The sequence below is a fragment of the Aotus nancymaae genome, unplaced genomic scaffold (genome assembly GCF_030222135.1).
Source record: "Aotus nancymaae isolate 86718 unplaced genomic scaffold, 86718_ANA_hifiasm-v0.15.2.pri h1tg000031l, whole genome shotgun sequence".
Lineage (NCBI taxonomy): Eukaryota > Metazoa > Chordata > Mammalia > Primates > Aotidae > Aotus > Aotus nancymaae.
In genome coordinates, this window is record NW_026988444.1 from 1,190,098 (window position 1) to 1,213,531 (window position 23,434).

General features: G+C 43.0%; 1 protein-coding gene across 8 annotated transcripts in view; it reads left to right on the plus strand.

The window, feature by feature from the left end:
* The window catches only part of AGAP1 (ArfGAP with GTPase domain, ankyrin repeat and PH domain 1), a 631,299-nt gene that overhangs the window by 401,072 nt on the left and 206,793 nt on the right, over positions 1-23,434 (plus strand). For all 8 annotated transcript variants that reach the window (XM_064383377.1, XM_064383379.1, XM_064383381.1 and 5 more), the window contains one exon: positions 9,901-10,069. In XM_064383377.1, the coding sequence (XP_064239447.1) occupies positions 9,901-10,069 (169 nt within the window). The remainder of the gene's footprint in view (positions 1-9,900; positions 10,070-23,434) is intronic.

Genomic DNA, 23,434 nt, shown 5'->3' on the forward strand with positions numbered 1-23,434 from the left:
TAGGTCAGTCAAGACGGATACAATCAAGAAGCAAAAGGTGTATTCGTAATTCGATGTGGAATTTTCTGCTTTTTGACTTCTATTGGAATGACTTATGCCTTTGGACTGGTAGACTTGAGCCATGCATGCTGGATGCTGGCCTCTACAGCACATGGACCAGAGAGGTTTGCTTTTGCCATCAGCAGAGAGACTCTCCATTGTACATGGAGCTGCCACCACTGGTCCCCAACAAGGCCTCACCAGCCTCCTCTCTCACCATGTGTCATGTAATGACCCAGACCCAATAAAGCATTTACTAAGTGAAGAATATTCCACACCTACCCTTGCTTACCTCCATGATGGAGTGGTAGATTGATTTCATCTTGATAGTCCAGGTCCGTCACTCCAGCCAACACCGTAACTTCCTTCTTAGCCTGTTGACTTTGAGGTAGGAGGAGCCCAAGGTGGCCAAGTGACAGTCTTCCAGTTTAATGGAATCACTGTTGTGTCTCTTGGTGGCAGCATTCCTCCCTCTGGAACTAAGACCCCCCAGGCCAGCAGAACATAATGTTGCGGGAACTGAGGCAAAAATTTTGCTAGTGGGTCACTAGGGGTGATGGCGAGTGGTACCACTTCCGTTTCTGCCCCTCGATTCCTAGACCTGTGAATCCTGGTGATGGGAGAAACAGTACCATGTGTTGGATGCTGATTCAGAGCATGCATGGCCTTCTGGAGAACTTTGCCCCAGCCCTGCAAAGTATTGTCACCTAGTTGGTGTTGTAATTGTGACTTCAAAAGGCCGTTTCACGTTTCTGTCAACCCAGCTGCTTCAGGATGATGGGGAACGTGGTAAGACCAGTGAATTCCATAAGCCTGAGCCATTTGCCTCTGTCAGTGCTAGACATCTGATCGGCCAGGTGCCTGCTTCCTGCCGTGGCTACTGGTCACTCTCATGCACTTACAAGCATGGTCAGGTAGGCTTTAGGAAGGCAGTTCTGGAAGTGAAACCCTGGATTGCTGTTGGCTATCTTGGGAAACAAAATTATTTCTGGTGGGATTTGTCCCCTTTGAAGCTGCCTCCTACCTTGCTATTGTGACTGTGATCCTTTGGAGAGAAGAGAAATTGTCTTCTTTGAGTTCTGTGATCTGAAGGGATGTGCCAGAAGATTTTCCATAGTTCTACAATATTCTCACTGTATTTTTAAGAGCATGACTTTGGTCTGCACCTGTCACTATGTACAAGGCTATTGTTTATTATTCATAAATGTTGGACTTGAACATTTGCTTGATCTTTTTGAATGGGTGGTCCTATATATGTCTTTAGAGATTAGTTTCCTTTGAAGATAATATTAAATGGAGTTAGCATTTAATATTAAAGAGAAGAGCAGTGAACTTTACAATGGCTTCTCTTTCGTACCTTTTTTTTTTTCTTTTTTGAGCGGCTCTTTAAAAATAGAACTTAATAATTGCTGCTTCCTTTTGACCCTGGATATTCATGAAGTGCAGTGAAAATAGGGAATAATGAGTCGTTCTCTTTCTCCAGGAGAAGGAGGAACAAACACATGTGAAAACATGTACGATATCGTCTTCCCAAGGTCCAATTCCTTTGCTCCTCCACCAGTTGTGTACATAGAAGCAGATACAGGGAGCCAGTTGGTTTTCAGACATGCAGCTAGATTAGCAGTTCTCAAGACTTTGGGCTCAGGACCCCTTTATCTTTTTAAAAATTACGGGCCAGGCTTGGTGGCTCACGCCCGTAATCCCAGCATGTTGGGAGGCCAAGGCGGGTGGGTCACCTGAAGTCAGAAGTTGGAGACCAGTCTAGACAACATGATGAAACCACATCTCTACTAAAAATATGAAAATTAGCTGAGTGTGGTGAAATGTGCCTATAATCTCAGCTACTCTGGAGTTTGACACAGGAGAATCACTTGAACTCGGGAGGCAGAAATTGCAGTGAGCTGAGATCACACCACTGTACTCCAGCCTGGGCAACAGAATAAGACTTCTTCTCAAAAAAAATAAAAAATAAAAAATTACGGAGGGACCCCAAAGAGCTTTTGTTTATATGGATTTTTTTCTATTGATATTCATCATGTTAGAAAATCAAACTAAGAAAAATTTTAAATATGTAATCCATTTAAAATAACAATAATAAACCACCCATTATATGTTAATATAAATATTTTTGAGAAAAGTGTAATTTTCAAAATAAAAATTTGTGAGAAGGGTTGCGTTGATTTATGCTTTTTTCGGTCTCTTTGGTACCCAGTTTTGTGTAAGAGAGCTGGATTCTCCTATTTGCTTACATCTGTTGTGATAGGTTGATTTGCTTAGTCTTTGAAGAAAATCACAGTGTACAGATGTGTGATTGGAAGAGGGCAGAGTATTTCAGTCATCAGTCCAGATCATTGTGGATGTTCCTCTCGCATACTTCACCAAAACTCAACATGTGAGTTTCTTAAAGCTTAATAATGCAATGTGAAATCACTAATTTTTTTTTCCTTCTCTGCTACCTTAAAATCCATCCAACTGACTTGCACTTTGAATGATCTTTTATATGTGTTTTACCCATGCAGGCATATCCATATGCCTCCATGCATGTGATGTCATAACCCAGTCATTTCAAGAAAAACAGTATTTTTGAAATGAAGTATGCAGATTTCTAAATAGTGACAGTTTTCATGATATAACGTCAAAAAAATTCATTCATGTCACCACCAATCTTGTCAGAAAAGTTGCTAAGGCTTTAGAAGGTATCAAGCACGCAGTGAGAGATACAAGTTTCCCACATACGTCGAACCGAAAACCATAGTCAGTCTATGCCGGGCATAGTCAGTCTTTCAGGTAAAAATTGTGTCCCACCATAAAAGTGGCTAGTTCAGCTTGCAACTCAAACAGTTACAGAAGTGCCTTTCTGCAAGACAGCCATCACCCTTCAGTACCCAGCAAAAATGCTTTACACATGCTTTCCATGGCGTAGCTCAGAAATTGAGAAAACATGCACTCAGAGGTTGGAATGTTTAAAAAGCAGTCACGCATTTTTTTAAGTGTATTGAAGAACATCTATAAATGAAACTGTTTTTGTTAGTGCTTAAAGAACATGCCAGTGAATAATATAATGGTTAGTACAGTTTTGGGCTACTACTTTGATTCATGTTAATCACCATCATGTTTGCACCATGAAAACAGATTTCAACACAGCAATAAAAAGTCAAGTGCTGTTTCTGAATTGTTTTGAAAATCTTACTGAATTGAAACACTTCTTAATAGAGTATCAAGGACCACACTTTGAAGATTGCTAAAATAGTTTATGCAAAGGGGAAAAATTCGATTAGATTGGCCATGTTGAAAAAACCATGGCAAATTTCAGTATGTCTGAAGAGTTATCTATCTCTTCATTATTATATATTAATATAAAATATTATATTTATCAACATGCATGTAGTTATAGACTAGAACTTAATGGAGAAACCTAATTGGAACAAAGATTTCCATTATTTTTTCCATCATTTAACTATGTAAATTAAAAGTCTTAATACTTTTAAAAAGTATATGTAAAAATGGAGTATGCCGATTCCATCATCTGTCCTTGAAGGGAGTGGAGCTTAAGCACTGTCAGATTTTCAAAGCCTTGTGCTTTTTTTCTCATCTGATGTTGAGATGCCAATCATGCAGTTTATGCATTTCGGTTTAGCTTTAAGATCTTGTTAACTGCTTTTAGTACCCCTGTGAACACATCAGCAAACCATCTTTCACCAGACAGCCAAAGGTAACGTCCGGATGTGAGGCAGTGAGAATCAATATAGTAAGGGTATTTTTAGGGACTGTTGATGGATTGCTGTATTTTGAGCTTAACTTCAAGTGCCAAATGCCCCAGAGCTGACTAAGATGAACTCACCATTTACTGAGGACAGGAGAGGCCATCAGGCACATAGTGGGCTCTGGGATTGCCAAGACAAGATGTACGCACCTTTCCCTTTGTAGTTTTGGGAAGAATTCTTGTATATTTTTAAGTAGCATAATACGGTGTTTCGATGCGGACTTTGTACCACCCTCCTTGCTGGAGCCAAGTGTTACTCTTTTGGTAACCTCTTGGTCCTGGAAACACGTAGCTGTGAAATTCTAGGACAACATGGTACAGCAGCGATTTAATTAATTCTCTGTATCAGGAGCGATCTGGTACACCGAGGCACTAATGACTCCGCGTCCTTCTCCAAAGGCAGCCCCACAGAAGGCGGACGCCACGTTAAGCTGTGCTGCTGTCAGCAAGCTGAAAGCTGTGGGTCTCTGACACGGCTCTCAATTGCTAGCAGGTTTCTCTCATTGCACCTCATTTGCATCTGGGACATCAATTAGCATGTTTGTTGAGGCTAATTGAATGAAACTCAATCATAGCTCTTAATTGCTTGACTATGTGAAAAGAAATCACATTAATGCAGCTAATTAAGTGTACGGCAATAGATGCAACATAATTAGGAGCGAAATGTAAAAAACAAGGGATGGCAAAGGTGCTGGAGCAGGGTTGCAGGGGGACAGCGAGGCACAGTTACGAAGCGATTGGCGGGTTCGCAAACAGGTCCCTTTGCTCTGGCGCCTGCTTGGAAAAAATAAGCCGCATGATGATCATGGACAACTTGAGAAGAAAAATGCAAATAGGTTTGCAATTACTACTTTTTCAAGCTGTTGAGGGGCAGGAGATGGCACCTCTGGGGGGCCTGGCTCTTGAGTGGGCCCCAGGGACTTGTTAAGTGCTGTTTAAAAGTACTTGGCTTTGAATTACCCTCACGCCTTGTTTAAAGGGTTTTTCCTCTTTTATCTTCGATCAGCATTTTCAACAAGGAACATGGAGAAGGGTAGTATCTGTAATATTTGCATATCAAAAATCAAGCTTCCTGTCCTAATTTTACCCAGGTCCCTACTCAGCCCCGTGAAGGGTCTGCACAGCCCCTTGGCTTCTAAGAAAGACACTGTTTAGTGGTTGTAGCTTTAATTCCTCAAGTGCCAAGCTGGGGAGAGGTGAAAAGGGTGAGTTCTTTCAAAACCAGAAAGCTCATTGTCGTTTCTCTTGGGAGGAACTAGAAGCCACAGACACATGTGTCTTTACCTGCCACCTGTATGTCAAGCGTTGAGTTTGGAGGGCTTTTATTAACTAGGAAATGCATTCTGTAAAGTTTTTTAAAATGTGCAGTGCCTTAAAATACAAGAATTGACTATTTTATGTGCCAACTTTTTTTTTAGAGCTAGTTCTTCTGAGGTTGGAACGCCTAACTCAGCCAACAAAACAAATCCCCTGGCCCATGCTGAGCTAAAGATAAATGTCTTCCCTTGCCACATTCGAATCTGGAGAGCAGACACTTGGTACATTTCTATAATAATTTGGAATAAAATATCCTGGTTATTGTATGTTAAAACGTGCCTATTAAAAGAGCCCATGCTGAGGCTTAGTCACTATCTGATTAGCCTCATTTTAGAGCCCATAAGCAATAAATGCTCAATTACACCCCTGTTATTGTATTTTAATTTGTTAAGAATTGGCATTAAGGAAGAAAGTTATAGCAAGTTGATATTTTTAAAGGAGTAACTGTGCAAGAAGGAATTCGTTACTTACAAGCATTAACTTCGGTTTAGAAACTTGGGTTTGCGTATTTTCAGTGGCTATTAATGGAAGTAAATTAAAGATGCTTGAGAAAAACCCTTTTTAAGAAATGACCAACACCAGCCAAAGACCTCTACGATGTGCTTTGCTTTGCTTTGCTTTTTAAGATGGAGTTTTGCTCTTGTCACCCAGGCTGGAATGCAATGGCACGATCTCGGCTCACTGCAACCTCCACCTCCCAGGTTCAAGCAATTCTCCTGCCTTAGCCTCCCAAGTATCTGGGATTACAGGTGTGTGCAACTATGCCTGGCTAATTTTGTATTTTTGGTAGAGATGGCGTTTCACTATGTTAGTCTGGCTGGTCTCGATCTCCTGACCTCAAGTGATCCGCCCACCTCAGCCTCCCAAAGTGCTGGGATTACAGGCTTGAGCCACTGTGCCTGGCCTGATGGGCTTTTCATTTGTCATCCTCAACACAGCACAGTCCTGACAGTTCCTGTGTATCTTCCATTTCAGCCTTTCCTTCCATCTAGTTTAATATAGTTAATTAACTCAATAATAACTTTCCATCTTTGTCTACATCCTCTCAAAGTTGATTATGATGTGTAGAGTCCAGCATCTCAACTTCCAAGTGGGTCTTCTTTCAGGGGCTGGTGAATTCAGATTTGCAGTTCCCAGCCCAGATACAGCCTTCCTGTACCCTAAACCCACCGTGACAGCTTTCCTTCAAGGGGTCTGTGGTTGACTCCAACCAGCCTACCCCGAGAGTCAGACCACCCTCACTGAGCCACCCTGGAAGATGAAATGGCCAGTCACCAGCCTCAGAGGGCCTGGCATCTCTGCTCCTGGCCTCTGGGCTGACGTGAGATGCATGCGTGCCAGGGTTTTCTCTCTGGATAGACTGTTTGTCCTCTGCTGGGGAGTGCCCAGCCTTGCCCCTGCCTCTGAATTGGCCCCACTGTGGCACAGGTTCTGGTCCTTTCTCCAGTGGCTTTCAGCCCATTGTTCTTCCTCCTGGTTCTGACCTTGGTGTTTTGAGTTTTCTGTCTACACCAAGAGGTCTGTCCTCAGGGGTCACCAGGGACCCTGAAGCATCTTGTCCCTCTGCGGCTGCTGTAGGGGAACCTGACAGGGTTCTGTATTTCTCTGCCAGAATGTCCCCAACCAATGTGCTTGTGCCCTCATGTAATAGAGTTTCTCCTCCCACCCTTCTTCCTGTTGAGAATTCCTGCACCCTGTTCCCTTGAGTCTGGTTTGACTCCATATGGCACCCTCTAAGTCACTTTAGTTAAGGGGAGGTCTGTGCTGTGACACCCCAGGCTCGCCCACCTTCCTATGGTTGGGCAGGGAGAGAACAGCTCTTCTCATCCTCCGCCCTGAGGACCCATGGTTTCATTCCTCTCTCCTGAACTAAAATTATATACTCTGTGGGTTTTGTTGTGCCATTTCTTCTATCAGCAGACATCTTACTTGTTGATAAACCTGTGACCCCTTCACCTGCTGGAGTGTGGGTGGCAATTAAAAGGTAGACTGCTCACCTGTAATCCCAGCTACTCAGGAGGCTGAGGCAGGAGAATCACTTGAACCTAGAAGGTGGAGGTTGCAGTGAGCCAAGATCACACCGCTGTACTGTAGCCTGGTGATAGAGTGAGACTCTGTCTTTAAAAAAAAAAAAAATGTGGACAGCCTGTTTTTTGGAAGCCACTGAGATCTCACTTTGGCCTCCCTGCCACTCTCTGTGTCCCAGCAGCCCCCTCAATACACTTGGCCAAGTTTCCTTGTCCCTGAGACAGAAGCTTCCAATGCTTGCACATTGATTCTAGAACTTTATCCCGCTATCTCTCTGCATCAGGTGTTAGAAACAAATTTTCGGTGCTGCAAAAGAAACAGCACTTGAACACAAATTTTCTCAGCAAGGCAATTTACCTCTATAGAAGGGTGCATCTCACGGATGGAGCAATGGCAAGTGCACACCTGAACGAGGGAGAGGAAGAGGTGCTTATCCCTGATGCAGGTAGCCACTACTGCTGTGTTGTTCCCCTATTGGCTAGGGTTTGACCACACAGTCTAAGCTAATTCAGTTTGGCTATTTTAAAGAGAGCAGGAATAGGAGCCAGAGTGGCGGGGTGAGCAGTTTTGGTGGGAAAGAGAGTTATGGAACAGGTGAACTATAGGTGACTCAGGTCAGAGTAGGTGACCTGGGGTGACTCAGGATGGAGCAGGTGACCAGGATGAGTCCAGACTCTAAATATGTGGGTTAGGAGGGAGAGGCACAAGGGGGACGTGTGGTTTTGGTGAGAGGAATAGGTGCAGGTAACTGGGGGACAGATGTCAACTACTGATCAGAATTGGTGGGAAGAGTTGGCAGGAAGTGTTTACTGAAACAACGGGCAAGGAGAGGAAGAGAACGAGGAAGTTAAACTTTAAAATGGAGAACAAAGGACAAGGAAAGTGAACATACTGACATACCTGTTCTTTGAAGAGAAACTTAGAACTCACTGTAGTTAACATCAGGTAACTGCCATTCAGCAGTTAAGAGACAGCAGCCCACTTCCCCACCCTGTCTCCATGCCTTGCATCCAGCATGTGGGTTTATTTGGCAGTTCTTCTAAAATTACATTGGCTGAACTTGGTGGCTTATGCCAGTAACCCTAGTACTTTGGGATGCTCAGGTAGTAGGGTCACTTGAGGATAGGAGTTGGAGACCAGCCTGGGCAACCTAGCAAGACCCCATCTCTAAAAAAATTATTAAATGATATGGAATTATGTTCACCTGAACTTAATCACTTGTAACAAAGACAAATTTATTGGTCTTCAAATCTAAAGGGAATTCACCAAGATGCTGTCAAGGAAATAACATATTTATTCCCACTTCCTGCATAGTATTAAAACACTTGAAATGTTGTCATTCCAAGAGTTATTTTCAAATATAGTCATATCTGTGTGTTCATGGGGGATTGGTGGCAGGACCCTCCAGGATACCAAGATCCTCAGATGTTCAAGTTCCTTATATAGTACAGCATAGTATTTACATATAACCCTCACACGTTCTCCCGTATACCTTAAATCATCCCTAGATTACTCACCTCATGCAATGTATATGCAATATTTTGTTTGTATTTTTTTAATTGTTGTATCGTTACAGAGGGCTGAGTGTATATTCTTTTTTTTTTTTTTTTTTTGAAACAGAGTTTCGCTCTTGTTACCCAGGCTGGAGTGCAATGGCGCAATTTGGCTCACCGCAACCTCCGCCTCCTGGGTTCAGGCAATTCTCCTGCCTCAGCCTCCCGAGTAGCTGGGATTACAGGCACGCGACACCACGCCCAGCTAATTTTTTGTATTTTTAGTAGAGACGGGGTTTCACCATGTTGACCAGGAGTATATTCTTTCTTAATGTGTGATATTGATTAATACTTGTCCAGAGTGCTTAAGATACTATGTTGGCAGACAAGGATTCTCATTACCAAAAATATTAATTAGTGATGATGATGATGATAATGATGCACTAAGGGACTGGTCACTCACTGGCCAGCAGGCCCCTCCCCTGGCTGTCAGTTCTTGTCCCCCTCCCCACTTCCCTGCTCATCAGCCAGTTCCCAGGTACTGTTTGACTCCACAGTGAGTTAAGTGAGCTGCCAGAGAACAGTCATTGTGCACCCATGCTGCCCTGTACTTCCCTGATTGCTGCTGGTCATTTGCTTCCAAGGCCTAGAAAACCACCTTCTTTTTCTAACATCCAGCTTTTGTATATCCATCCCTGAGCTCCATATTTTTTTCGATGCTATAATACCCACCCCTCAGACATCTTCCTGGCTCTTAGCAAAACACTTGACCTTTTTACTTCCAGTTTTCACCTGATTTTTCACCAGACGGCTTCAGTCTTATCTACATTTTAATAGTTTTCCCATCTGAGACAGAAAGGTTATTACAAAATGGTTTCCTACTCCATGGAATTTTACTTGGAATTTATAGGAGAAGCCCAGGTTCCTGATAAGCAGGAGTTCAAAAAATAGAATTTTATGTGTGGACCTGTTTCCTAATGCCCCTTGAAGGAGGCATCTGCCCTTGAAGGAGGCATCTGCGGTGTCTCTCCTTATATCTCTAGTTCCTGGGTTAGTTCGGGAACAGAAGCAAAACTCTGATTTAAATCTAGTGATGATGTTACAGGTACTCTACAGATAAAAATCTCATCATTTTAAAAGTGCTCTCCACAGTGGAAGGGTCATAGGGTTGTAATTCATGACAATCTGATAGACCCTTTTGTTCTAGATTGTAAAAGGTCTTTTTTAAAATCTCTCTTGGGTGTTTAACATTTTGAACAGGATTACATGCAGAATGTTCACGGTAAGGAGATTGACCTTCTGAGAACCACTGTGAAAGTCCCAGGGAAGAGGCCGCCCCGAGCCACGTCAGCCTGCGCTCCCATCTCCAGCCCTAAAACCAATGGCCTATCCAAGGACATGAGCAGTTTACACATCTCACCCAATTCAGGTAAGCTTCCAGCAAACGCACTAACAGATCCACTTCAATAGCAACAGATGGTACAGGCTTGAGGACAATGTTGGACTCTTAGGTTAAGCGGAGACAGTAACTATCACATTACAGATTAAGGTTTGGAAACCTTATCGCTTCTGTGGCTGATCTTTTCCTTTAAACTTTCAGTTCCACAAATGCCAGCCAGCAAATGGTGCTTTGAGTCACAGCTGCAAAAACATGCGTCTGGGCCTTCCCAGGGCTGCGTGGTGGGAAGTGAAGTTTCACGTGTGAACTGGGTATCTAAGGGCCTTCTGAAAAATGTGAATTAATGTTAAAGTGTCGAAGATTAACTCATTTCTGATAACTGTGTGTCTGAAACTGGAAAAACCATTTGGAGCAAGATTCAGAGGAAACCATTTGACCTACATAAAATGTAAACTTCATGTTACTATATTTTAATTATCATCTGCCATTCTTTAATGTGACTTTAGTTCTCTGTATTCTCTTTTAAAGGAGAAAATTTTTTTCGTTCAGGATCAGAGAAAGCTAGTATTTTCTCAAATGTTGATGTGTTTAGAAGTTCCTGGCCTCTGTGCCCAGTTGCAGTCCGTTCAAAATGACATTGTTCATTTTATTTAAGTTTTTGCAAATCATTGCTCTGTGGCCTGAACCTTCCCGTGCCTGCTCGTCAGAGAAGAGGTGACGATCCTCTCGGGTCCTCCCACACACACTCAGGCTCCTTCAACGTAGGGATATCCCTTCAAGAATTCTGCATTTTCTCCAGCAGAAAGTCTCTTTCTTCTCTCCCACCTACATCCAGTCTTCTTAAAACAGAATTCTGGCCAGGCGCAGTGGCTCACGCCTATAATCCCAGCACTTTGGGAGGCTGAGGCGGGCAGATCACCTGAGTTCAGGAGTTCAAGACCAGCCTTGCCAACCTGGTGAAACCCCGTCTCTACTGAAAATACAAAAATTGGCTGGGCACCGTAGTTCAGGCCTGTAATCCCAGCACTTTGGGAGGCCGAGGCGAGCAGATCACAAGGTCAGGATATCAAGACTATCCTGGCCAACATGGTGAAACCCCGTCTCTACTAAAAATATAAAAATTAGCTGGGCGTGGTGGCACACATCTGTATTCCCAGCTACTTGGGAGGCTGAGGCAGGAGAATCTCTTGAACCCAGGAGGTGGAGGTTGCAGTGAGTTGAGATTGTACCACTGCACTCCAGCCTAGCGACAGAGGGAAACTCCATCTCAAAAAAAAAAAAAAATACAAAAATTAGCTGGATGTGGTGGCGGGCACCTGTAATCCCAGCTACTTGGGAGGCTGAGGCAGGAGAATCACTTGAACGCTGGAGGCAGAAGTTTCAGTGACCTGTGATCATGCCATTGCACTCCAGTTTGACTAACAGAGTGAAAACAAAAAAGAAAACAAAAAACAGATTTCTCTCATACTACAGTTTCTGGCCTTTAATGCTGCAGTTTCCTCTTCTGAAACATTAAGTGCTTTTAAAGAGGGATAGTGCTGACCGCCCGGTTCTGTGGCATGAACGACACTGGTTGGTGAGAGCAAGATGATACAGAGGAGTTGAGATGTGGGTCCTCCATCCTGGGCTACCCCAGGGCAGTGTGAGGCAGTCACTGAGCTGGTTCCTTCCCACCACACTGGGTGCCCTTGCCCAGCCTGCCTGTGTTGCAGGGGGGCTATATCAGAGGAGATGACATGAAGGTGCCCGGAAAGCTGGATACAAACACAAGCTGTTGTTTCTAATCAAAATTAAAATTGGCTTTATGCTAAAGGAGACTTTAGTGCCTTCCAAAAAAGTGAGAAAAGTATTTTGCAGGTGCTCCTATGACCTGCTGACCTTTCTTCCAGGCATCCGTGAGATTTTTCTTATTAGGGCGGTTTGTTAACTATGGGATGGAGAGAGAGAAAAGAAGGGCACAAGAAAGAAAAAAAAATCTGTAGTGAGTAAAAAGCTGAAGGCTTTATTACATTAGTACATTATATAAACTTATTTATTTATTCAAAAAGTATCTAACGGCCAGGCGAGGTGGCTCACACCTGTAATCCCAGCACTTTGGGAGACCGAGGCAGGTGAATCACCTGAGGTCAGGAGTTCAAGACCAGCCTGGTCAACAGGGGGAAACCCCCATCTCTACTAACAATACAAAACTTAGCTGGGTGTGGTGGTGCATGCCTATAATCCCAGTTACTCAGGAGGCTAAGGCAGGGGAATCACTTAAAACCGGGAGGCAGAGGTTGCAGTAAGCCAAGATCACACCACTGCACTCCAGCCTATGCGACAAAGTGAGACTCCATCTCAAAAAAAAAATATATATATATATATTTATATATATATATATATATATATATATTCTCCAGCAGAATATATATCAAGCACCTATTTCGTGCCAGAAATTGTGCACACTGTAGATACGGAGTCCCTGACTTCCACAATTCTTCTATTTCCACCTCCTTTTCTGACCCATCACATCACAGCTAGTCATCTAGTTATTTAAATCAGTAAGCGTTTATTGAGTTTTATTTTCATAAGTTTTAAATTGATTAAAATGCATTTATTAAATAGAAATTAATTAAAATGAAAATTTGTCTTTGTAACATGGTGTTTTAAATTTTCTGTACATTATGGAATAGCTAAATGCTGCCATTCGTGGAGTTTCTAACGTGTGCCAGAGACTCAATTCGCCCTCTAGAATCTCCCCTGTTGTTGGGGAGAAAGGTTAGTAGACTGAGCCTGCACCAAGCTGCAGGCCTCAGTAGGGCAGTTGTAAAGGACGGGGCATGGAGACCCAGAGATGCTGAGGTTCGCTCCACCCTAGGAGATGGGCCAGGCTTCAAGGAACAGGGGATACCTGCTGAGTTTGAATAAAGGATAAGAATTGGCCAGGCACACAGATGTGGAGGAAGAGCACCAATTCTGTGAAAAAGGGTTGACTCTGTAAAAGTCAGATTTTGATCTTCCTAATCTGGAGACTCCCATTCCTTGGAGCCAAATGCAACTGTTGTCCTAAGGGAAACTGTAATGTTTGATTATAAGTAAATGATACAAAGCCCCATGAACTGTCCCATATCTCACAGAGTCAGCTACGGCGCGGGCCTCTCTCTTTGAGGGGGTGAGTTGTGTCCTTGGAAGGCATTTTCATTGCCCAGTTTTCATTCTCTTTAAGATCCCCGTTGGGCAAATGGGAGGGTTGTGACGAGATTGAAATCCCTTTTCCGTGGTCGCAGCCCTCACAGCACATCTCCGCAACCCTCAAACAGGTGAATCCCACGCGGGGGCCTGGCTGACTTTCCGTCTTCTCTGATTCCACTAGGGATACAGAAGTGGAGGTCTGACCTTAGCACAAAGGCAGCGCCACTTTGGGAAGAAGAAAACGCCTCATGGGCCCCGCAGTGCTCAGGGAGGTGGCACCCCGACCAGACAGGCAGGTGAAGTCATCAGCAGTGTGCAGGGAGAGTGCACAAATCTTTGAGCTTAATTCTCGGGTTATGAGAATAAGCCATGGGCAGCGGCACTGCTGTAAGAGGAAGCAGCTTCATTAAAATCCTGGGAAATTTTAATTTGCATTCACCTCCTCTAAACATGAACATTAATTCTTGCTTAAGAAATTAAGGCATTTGGGGATTTGAGTTTTTACACTCTGAAAATTGAGGTTCTTGTGTCTAAAGTTACTATTCATAAAATGCCCTCTCACCTGAGAAATTCCGACACAGCAAATTCAATCTGAATAAATTGAGGCTACATTTAAGAGATGGACTTCTAGCTAAAAATAGGTATTAAAGACCTGTTTGCCAAAAAATTTAATACACTGCTTAACCTTATTCTTCACTATTGACTCATGTTTTATCTCTCAGTTCTGGGTGAACTGGAGGGTTTTCTTTTTATTTTCATTTTTGTATTCATTTTCTTATCTCAGTGTGATTGAATCAGTTAAATGTTTTATGCCGTCTCTCCTCGTAACTTCCATTCACACAGACCTGATATATGTATGGACCTAAATCTTTGTGGATAACACTTATTATTGCTTTAGAGTGACTGTCCATAGGTGGAATGATTCATTCAGTTGGTATAACCATTTGCAGGGTTCTTGAAACCCATTTCCAGGTTAACTTCTAAACGGTTTTATTTAAAAACTTTTCCCATCCATAGCCATCGCCCGTTTCACCTCACACACTTGCTAATGCTGTTAATATTATTTTTAGAATTTATGCTAATCTGATGAGCCATAAAAATACTTCATGTTTATTTGGATTTCTTCAAATGGTAGCGAGGTTGAACAGCTCACAGTTTTCTTATGTTGTAATTGATTGTTTAGGTGTATCCTTTGCCCATTTTGCACTAGGTTCTTGTCTTTTTCTTATTGATATCTAAGAACTCTTTGTATATTTAGGATATAAATATATTTTGCAGATATTTACCCAGTTTATTATTTGTCTTTTAAATTTTATGGTCATCTTTACACAGAGAGATTTTCCCTCTTTTTTATTTATAATCAGATCATCTTTTACTGTTGTGATTTCTACTTTAAGCTGTTTTAAAAACCTTTTATAATCTCAAAACCAGATTACAGTTTATATATGTATACTTCTGAGTTTTAGTTTTATTAGTTTTTTCCCTTAAAAATATATGAACATGTGTATATATGTGTGTGTGAATATGCATATGTATCTTTATGTATGTGTGTGTGTATAGGTGTATATGCGTATATTTAGCCCCTAATCCACCTTTAATTTGTTTGGGTCTATTGTGTGTGACAGAAATCTAATTGAATTTTTTATTCAAATAAATAATCAACTGTCCTTTCTCTCTTTGTTGAATTCTTTTCTTTCCCTGTGAATTCTGTATGTCTCCTTCGTTGCAAAGGTCAGTCCCTTCCTCAGATGGGCTGTGTTTCTGGCCTCTTGGATGTACTCTGAGACCTGGTATCCCTGCATGGTCTTACCTTATGTAGATTTACCACAGTCTTAGATTTCTGCCGTTTCTGTCTGGTCGTGTAACACAGTTAAATATTTCTCTTTTATCTTTCAGTTTTTCTTGGCTACTGCTACCCATTTATTTTTCTCAAATGAACTAAAGAATAACTTGAAACCTCCTCCTCCCTGATAAAAATAATCCCCTCATTGGGAACACATCACATCCTGAGGCTGTGATACAGGCATGTAAATAAAATAATAAAAATAATCCCATCATGGATTTAATTGGCATTGTTTTTAAGCTATTAATTATGGAGGAAGTGACATCTTTACTATGTTGAGTTTCTTATCATGGGACACTATTCTTTCCCAATTTATTCAAATTTGCATTATAGCCTCCAGCAAAGTTCATTTTTTTTTTTCCATTTAATCACTGGACATGTCTTGTTAATCTATTCTGTTAGTTTGTAATTTTTGGTGCACCGTGAAGCTAATCTTTTTTTGAGGGGTGGGGTATATTATGTCATCTAATTGGTAAGAAAAAAGAAAGCTCCAGGCCTGACACCATGGCTCATGCCTGTAATCTCAGCACTTTGGGATGCCAAGGCAGGGGGATCATAAGGTCAGGAGTTCGAGATCAGCCTGGCCAATATGGTGAAACCTTGTCTCTACTAATAATACAAAAATTAGCCAGGAGTCATGGCACATGCCTGTAGTCCCAGCTACTCAGGAGGCTGAGGCAGGAGAATCACTTCAGCCTGGGAGGCGGAGGTTGCAGTGAGCCAAGATCGCACCACTGCACTCCAGCCTGGGCAACGGAGCGAGACTCCATCTCGGAAAGAAAAAAGAAAGCTTCTAATTTTTATGTTTTCTGTATTCAGCTATCTTGCTGAACTCTTGTTAGTTGGAATAGCTATTGGATCTTTCTCTTGATTCTCTAGCACACAGTCATAATGCATTCCTTATTTCAAATATTAGAATGCCTAACTGTGTGTCGGTGTTGACTTAATTTCTCCCAGCAGTTCACTGGTTCAGAGACTGTATTGCTTCGCCTCCTGGGCCATTCATTTGCCACTGTTATTGAGTCTGCTGTGCGCCCAGCCTTGATTAATGCTCTGGATATGGGGGATGTTGAGGGACAAGACTGTCCCTCCAGGAGCCGTAAACTCCCGTGGGGTGTAGGAGTCCGAAGTTAAACACACAAGTAAGATCACTGTAAGGAGTGTTAAGTGCTGAAGGGACATGTGGAGCAATGGAACAGAAAATACCTGGAGGGGTCGGGGGTGGGGTATTCCTCACATTTGGGAAGTGATTTGCCTATATTGAAATAGTGACTACATTTCACATTTTAAAGCGCTGGAAATGTGGTCATCTTCGTGTCGGTTTTTGTCGTGGGCTTGGGAGAAACACACACTGTCAGAGCAGCTGCCTTGTGCTCTGCTGATGGCTGGGCTCAAGCCATCCTCTGGGGCTCATGCATTGATGAGAGCGGAGAGCTGCAATGGTGATGGGGTGGCTCTGGGCTCCCTGTGGCGGTCGTGTAGTACAGGAGTGGGCTGGGGCACAGCAGCAGGCTGTGCGACTAAAGGAGAGCTGGCCAGTGTTGTCTCTGCCACCAACAACCCAAGAGAGCATGCATCGGCACAGGCAGCCTGCCTGGGGAGAGCAGAACCTTTTGATGTGGATGCTGGTGCTCGAAAGAGGGAAATGGAGATGATCGTGAAACTCAAACATCCTCACAATCACAGGGGAAAGGAAAGAAATGGAGAGAGGCAAGGCAGCTCTGAGCTCAGGTGGCATGAAGCGCGCCAGCCTGCCCACAGCCCCCACAGGGTAGGTCTAAAATGAAACCCTCCGGTCAGCATGGGCCATACCCCTGTTCAAAGCCCACAATCAGCCTTCTCATTCAGGAAGGAGTTGGCCAAGGCTTCAGAGAAAACCCTGCATCTGCCTCATCAACCCACATGCTCTTATCCATAGATAATGGACAACGAAGATGTTTGTGGGAACCAGCAGTAAAAATATGAAGGATGACTGATCTTAGGAAAAAGAGTGGCACTTAGTAGGTGAGTTATTAATCATACTCATAAAATGAAGCAAACAGAGAACATGTGTTTGGCCAGGCACGTTGGCTCACGCCTATAATCCCACCACTTTGGGAGGCTGAGGCAGGCAGATTTCCTGAGCCCAGGAGTTCCAGACCAACCTGGGCAACATGGTGTAACCCTGTCTCTACAAAAAAATGTAAAAATTAGCTGGGCATAGTGGCGAGTGCCTGTCGTCCCAGTTTCTGGGAAGGCTGAGGTGGGAGGATAGCTTGAGCCCAAGAGGTCAAGGCTGTAGTGAGCCATGATCATGCCACTATACTCCAGCCTGGGCAACAGGGTGAGGCCTGTCCCAGAAAAAAAGAGAATATGTGAAAATACTATAGGAGAAAGAGTTTTAGAAATAAAGATTGCAAAAATAAAAAATTCAGTAGATAAATACTATAAAGAACATGGCTAAAGACATGTTGGTAGTCAAAGATATAACAGAAGAAAATATGCTAGAGGCAAGTAAGGATATCTGAACAGTCAGGTGTCAAGCTGGATGGGAGAGGAGGCTCTGCAAAAATAAAATCTTAAAAAGCACCCTAAATAGGAGAAGAACAAGGTTACCTACAAAAAAAGAGAACTCTAACTGTAGACTTCTCAAGAGCAACATGCATTCTTAAAGGTAATGGAAATATTCCCTCCTAAAGACAAATAACTCTGAACCTAGAAGCCTATGGAAAGACACTACTTATCAAATGAAGGTAGAAAAAAAGACATCTTTAGATGACGTGCAGGGCTATACAACATCTTCTTCTTAAAGGGTTTTGAAAAAATTACTTCAGGATCTACTCCAGAAAAAAAAAAAAAAAGAATCCAAAAGATATTTATTCAAGCCAGGTTAAACCTTTCTTTCCTTATTCAAGGTCACTCACTTCTCAGGATGTCCATGGCCTTTATCAGCTTCCATTCTTTTGGCCTGGAACTTACACTATTTTAAGTTGCCATTTAGTGGGGATTTACCAGAAGCCACACTTGAGAGAATCTTCCTAACTTTGATTTCAGGTGTATGTCCAGAGAAGGAGGTAAAATGTCAGGTATTTTCTGACATGATGTTTGGCCAGCCTGGTTTGCTAAAGCTGTACCCATGTAACAGAATGCAGAGTTGTATTCGCTTCCACAGTTATTTTCACTTTTAAGTGGAGAGCAGGAAAACATAATGGCCAAGAGCGAGGGTTTTGGTGTCAAAATCACTAAATAGAATCCCACTTCTCCCATCTCACACCCTTCTGAAGTTGTCTCTCTAAACCCCAGCTTCCTTGTCTTTAAAATGGGGAAATGGTGTCTACCTCTGTTGTACGGAGCACACACGGCATGCCTTTCAAAAGCTTGGCTGATGCTGACTTCACAGAATTCTATCATTAATTCGTCATAATAGTGATGCCAAAAGCAAGGAAGAGGGAAGAGAAATTATACTCTTGAATTAATTTTTCAAATACAATAAAGGGTTTACATGGCCTTTGAGTAGACATAGTGGACATAGGGCTTAGACTTCACAAACCCACGCCCCTGCAACAGACAGCATCCCACTCTCATGGCAGCGAGGGGCAGACAGAAGAAATGCTCTTCCGGACTTTCATGGATCTCCATGGAGCCATCTGCTCCAGTTCTGTGTCCTGTGGTCACTTTATTCTGTAACTCCTGGTTGTGACATTTTTGTTCTAGGATGACAGATATCTTCTTGTCTCTAAAGTGTGTCTTTGTTGGGTTTTTGCAACTATGGCTATGTTTTTATCCTAACCAGATTGATGCTTAGACCTTTGTCAAAGGAAACCTTTCCCCTTCTCCTCCACATGCCCCCCTTCCCCACTTGAGACCCCCAGCGGTTTCGAAATATTAAAGCCGTCAGGAGGGTTGAAGCTGATTTTCCAGGGGAGGTGGGGGAGGCGGGGACAGCAAATGTGTTTTGAGTATTGAACTGCCGTTGACATCTAAAGTCTCAACCATGCTGTTTTCTCCACACTTCAGCAATCAGGACATCCAGCAAACCCATAAAAAACCAAACTAATAGCATGAATATTCAGTGACCTAGAATACTAATTATTGTCATGAATATTAATGTGATCGGACTTGCTTTTTCCTCTCCTCTTTCTCTCTCGTCCTCTTTCTCCCTCTCTCCCTCTCTCTTTTTTTCCACTTAGCCGGCTCTAAAGATGGGTCATAATGAGAGCATTTAAGAGGGAGCGCTCTCCGCCGTGACAGGGACCGGGGTAATAAGGAGAGCTTGATTAACGTGGTGCACTTGGGGGAGAGATGAGAGGCTTCACGTGGGCCTGTTCGGGGGAGGCAATGAGGCACCGGCGGCTCTGTTGCTGCTCCCGGAGATTAATGAGGCCTAAGAGTGCATTAGGAACAGTGACAAAGGTTTGATCTAATGGGCTCAGTCATTTTTCCTTTGAGTGACAGACGCACAGAAGTAATTGGCTGTGCAGAATGGCAGCTCATTGGCGGTACTTAAGGATACATTATCCCCGTTGTGTGGCCCGCAGAGGCTGTTTATCAAAACTGCTCACACTGCAGACGCAAAGTCGCGAAGCTGCTGTTACAGTGGTAATAGCTATTAAAAAAAATAACGCGACATCAAAACTAGACCCGTTGTTGTCTCATGGAGAGAAAGTTTTTCTTTGTTTAGTTTCAAATGGTCTAGAAAACATTTTAATAACTCTGGAGTCCAGAGTCTGTTCCAGGCCCTGGATGAGCTGTGTCAGTCCACACCTGTCCCCTGCCGGCGTGTGGCGTGGCCAAGGCTTGTTGGAACACAGAGCATTGCTTCCCACTCATGTCAACTGAGGCCACCTGAGAGTTTCCCCACACGTTGGATCTTGAGTACAACCTCCGATATGTAAATTGGAGACTTAGCACCTTGGTAGACCGTTTGCAAACGGAAGTCTTATTGGCTGAGAATTATTTTTCTGAAATAAAATTTTAATTTCAGTAGCGTGTGATATCTGCTTTCTTAAACCAGGTTTTGTTGGAATTGGTTTTAATGACCATTTGACAGTTTTTAGGGAAAAAGTTAATGTTTTGTGAGGCTTCTCTTAGACTTCAGGAAGTCAGCTAAATATGACATTAAAAGATGCTGAAGTTCATCTTGGTTCTTGTTAAGAATAGCAGCATCTTCAGCTTTTATGAGTAATGCGTTCTATTGGTTGTTCGTGTGTATACATTGCTCCCAGTGAGGTTGAGGCAAATTCATGTGATACTGTCTCCATCATTAAATTGTAAACTCTTTGAGGCATGCACCGCCATTTCTCTTTCTTTGTTATCCTCTCTTAGTTTTGTGACCTAACAATTATTTTTTCATTAAGTACATGTTCCTGCATGTTGCCCATCATGTGAAATGTAGACGATCGATACTGAGGAGGAGATGAGTTGGTTTCCTGCAGATAATGTTCCCCTGTAGTAGCCGTCTGTGATCCAGAGCGTTGGTGTGCAATTCTAAGTAAGTATCACACTTCCCATTAAGGAAAGCTTCAATTATTTGAACTCTAAGTGGAGTGTTCCTTTCTGTAACAACTGACTAAAGCAACTTGGTTCTTGGTGATTTCAGCAGAGAAATTGCAGAGACGGCCAGGACCCTGAGTTGGTTGTGGTAACAGGTGTACCTACAAGTAGATAAAAGGTGCTTCAGAAACTTTTTTCTTTCAAAAATGTGTGTGGGCAGTGAGGAACAGTGTTTCAGCTGCTGAACTGATGCTTCCGAGACCAGCGAAGTGGTCTGCAGGGTCAGCTGTGGGAAAGAGGAGGTGCCAGGAAGAACCTCTGCGAGTTATCCTGGCCGCCTCCACCGGGGAGCCAGCTGCTGGCCCCGGGCACCAGTGAGAACCAAGGTGGGGAAGGGGCTTCTGGCTCTTCCAGGCTACAGTTGAGTCCGCCATTTCCCTGCTTTCTGCAGTCCTTTCCCACATTGGCAAAGGAGAATTTTTCGAAGTAATGGTGACATTTTTCCATCTCGAAACCTTGTGGCCCATTGTTTTGAGTTACCACTCATACTGCGAACATTTGTCTTTCTGGAGTATTTCCAGTTAGTGGTCAAACCCAGCAACACCCCAACCAACAAACCCGTAACCTGCCGCGTGTTATCAGACTTGTGAGCCAGGGTATTCCTCGGTTCTTCGTCTTCCCTATGTCATTGATCAATTCATTGGTGAGATCATTTTGTAAGAACTGAAAGGCAGATAAAGAAATAGAAGTGAATACTTCTCAGGATAGAGCTGTGTGGCCACCTGCTCCTGGAAAAGGACTCTGAAAATCAGAGACGACCAGAGAAAACTGCCCTCAAAACAGTATTGTCGGCTGGGCACAGTGGCTCTGCCTGTAATCCCAGCACTTTGGGAGGCCGGGGCAGGTAGATCACAAGGTCAGGAGTTTGAGACCAGCCTGGCCAACATGGTGAAACCCCGTCTCTACTAAAAATACAAAAAATTAGCCAGGTGTGGAGGTGCATGCTCTAATCCCAGCTACTCTGGAGGCTGAGGCAGGAGAATCACTTGAACCCAGAATGTGGAGGTTGTGGTAAGCAGAGATCATACCATTGCACTCCAGCCTGAGCAACAGAGCAAGACTCCATCTCAAAAATTGAAAAAAGTGTTGTCAAATGAAAATGAATTTTGTGTTAAAAAAAAAAAAAAAACTGTTGCACTGATCATATAAAGGAGAAGGAATATTTTAAAGGTAGTAAGATTATTCATGGCAAAGGAAGTCACCAAAGAAAGTTTCTTTTCTTCTCCATTTTCATAATGCTTATATTATGAAATAGAATATAATATCACCCTCACTGTTGCATATAAGCTTGTCCTTGAAACTCATACCAGGAGATGGATTGCGGTCAAGCAAGCCGTGGGATGGCTCTCTCCATGAGCACTGTCAGAAGCTGGAGCAGCAAGTGCTCCTTCAGCAGATAAAAATGGGAAAATGAGAATGGCACACGTTGTTTTGCAAAGATCAGAATAAAATGCGGCATTTTAGGAGGTGACTGTGAACCATCTAGTTCTAGGATGTTGAATTCTGTGTAGCCACGTTGCTGTATTTAGTGGTCATTACATTTGTCATTGTAACTGGGTCTGGACTCTGTCTGTTTTTCTGTTCACTGTGGAGCTGTATGACTGGAAAAAGCAACTTTGTCTCTAGAATAAATACTTAAACAACTTTCTTTTCTTTTTTTCTTTTTTTGAGACGAACTTCCACGCTTGTCACCCGGGCTGGAGTGCAATGGCACGATTTTGGCTCATCGCAACCTCCGCCTCCCAGGTTCAAGCAATTCTCCTGCCTCAGCCTCCCAAGCAGCAGGGATTACAAGCATGCACCACCACACCCAGCTAATTTTGTATTTTTAGTAGAGACAGGGTTTCTCCATGTTGGTCGGGCTGGTCTTGAACTCCTGACCTCAGGTGATCTGCCCATCTCAGCCTCCCAAAGTGCTGGGATTATAGGCATGAGCCACCGCCCCTGGCCTATAATTATTTTTAAATATAACTACTTCAATGAGAACTTACCATTTGACGTGGTAAATATTTTGTCTTGAATTGTACCAAATGCCACATGATATCCACCCCCAGCGTGGAGCAGTCACCCAGGGATGGGAGGGTAAGAATGGCTCTGGCACTCTAGCTCACTGTCACCTGCTGTCAGGTCCTGTCCTTCATCCACTGCCTATGCCTGGCGCCTGAGTGCAGGGTGTTTTTCTTTCTCTCCTTCCTCTTTTGTAAACTGTACCGCTGACAACATGGGCACCTCTCTGATCATCAGCCCTTTGGAATGGGGGAAGATGGGGAGTGTCATGGAGTTCTCCACAGCACCAAGCTCTTCACTAGTTGATGGTGGGTGTTCAGTAAATACTCACTGAGGGCATGAGTCAGCTTAAGCGAAACGATGCCAGCTACACCACTAAAGCAAACAGGAGGCAGATGGCAGGCACAGCTTATACGTGAAGAGACACCAGTACAAGGGAAACATAAGGAAAATATTCAGATGTTTTGGATTTTAAAGGCAAACAAAATTAGCAACATCACCATGTTAAGCTTTTGCTAAAAAAAAAAAAAAAAAAAAAAAAGCTCTGGAGATAGGAAAACCCACTGTCAATGAGATTAATAACTGATATCTGCAGAGGTTTTGCAGTTTACCGAGTGCTTTACATAATTTAATCATTAGATTAACCACATGGGGCATACTGTTACCATTATTATCACCATTTCTTCATTATTATTATTGGCCACTTACAAATTATGGACTAAATTGTTTTAAAGATGCCCAGGTTCCATCTTCTTTTAGTTACTGGTCATTAAGAAAACTAATTAGCAACATATATCATGAATCAGAAAGATACATTGTGCTGTTTGTGCCAGTAATAATGC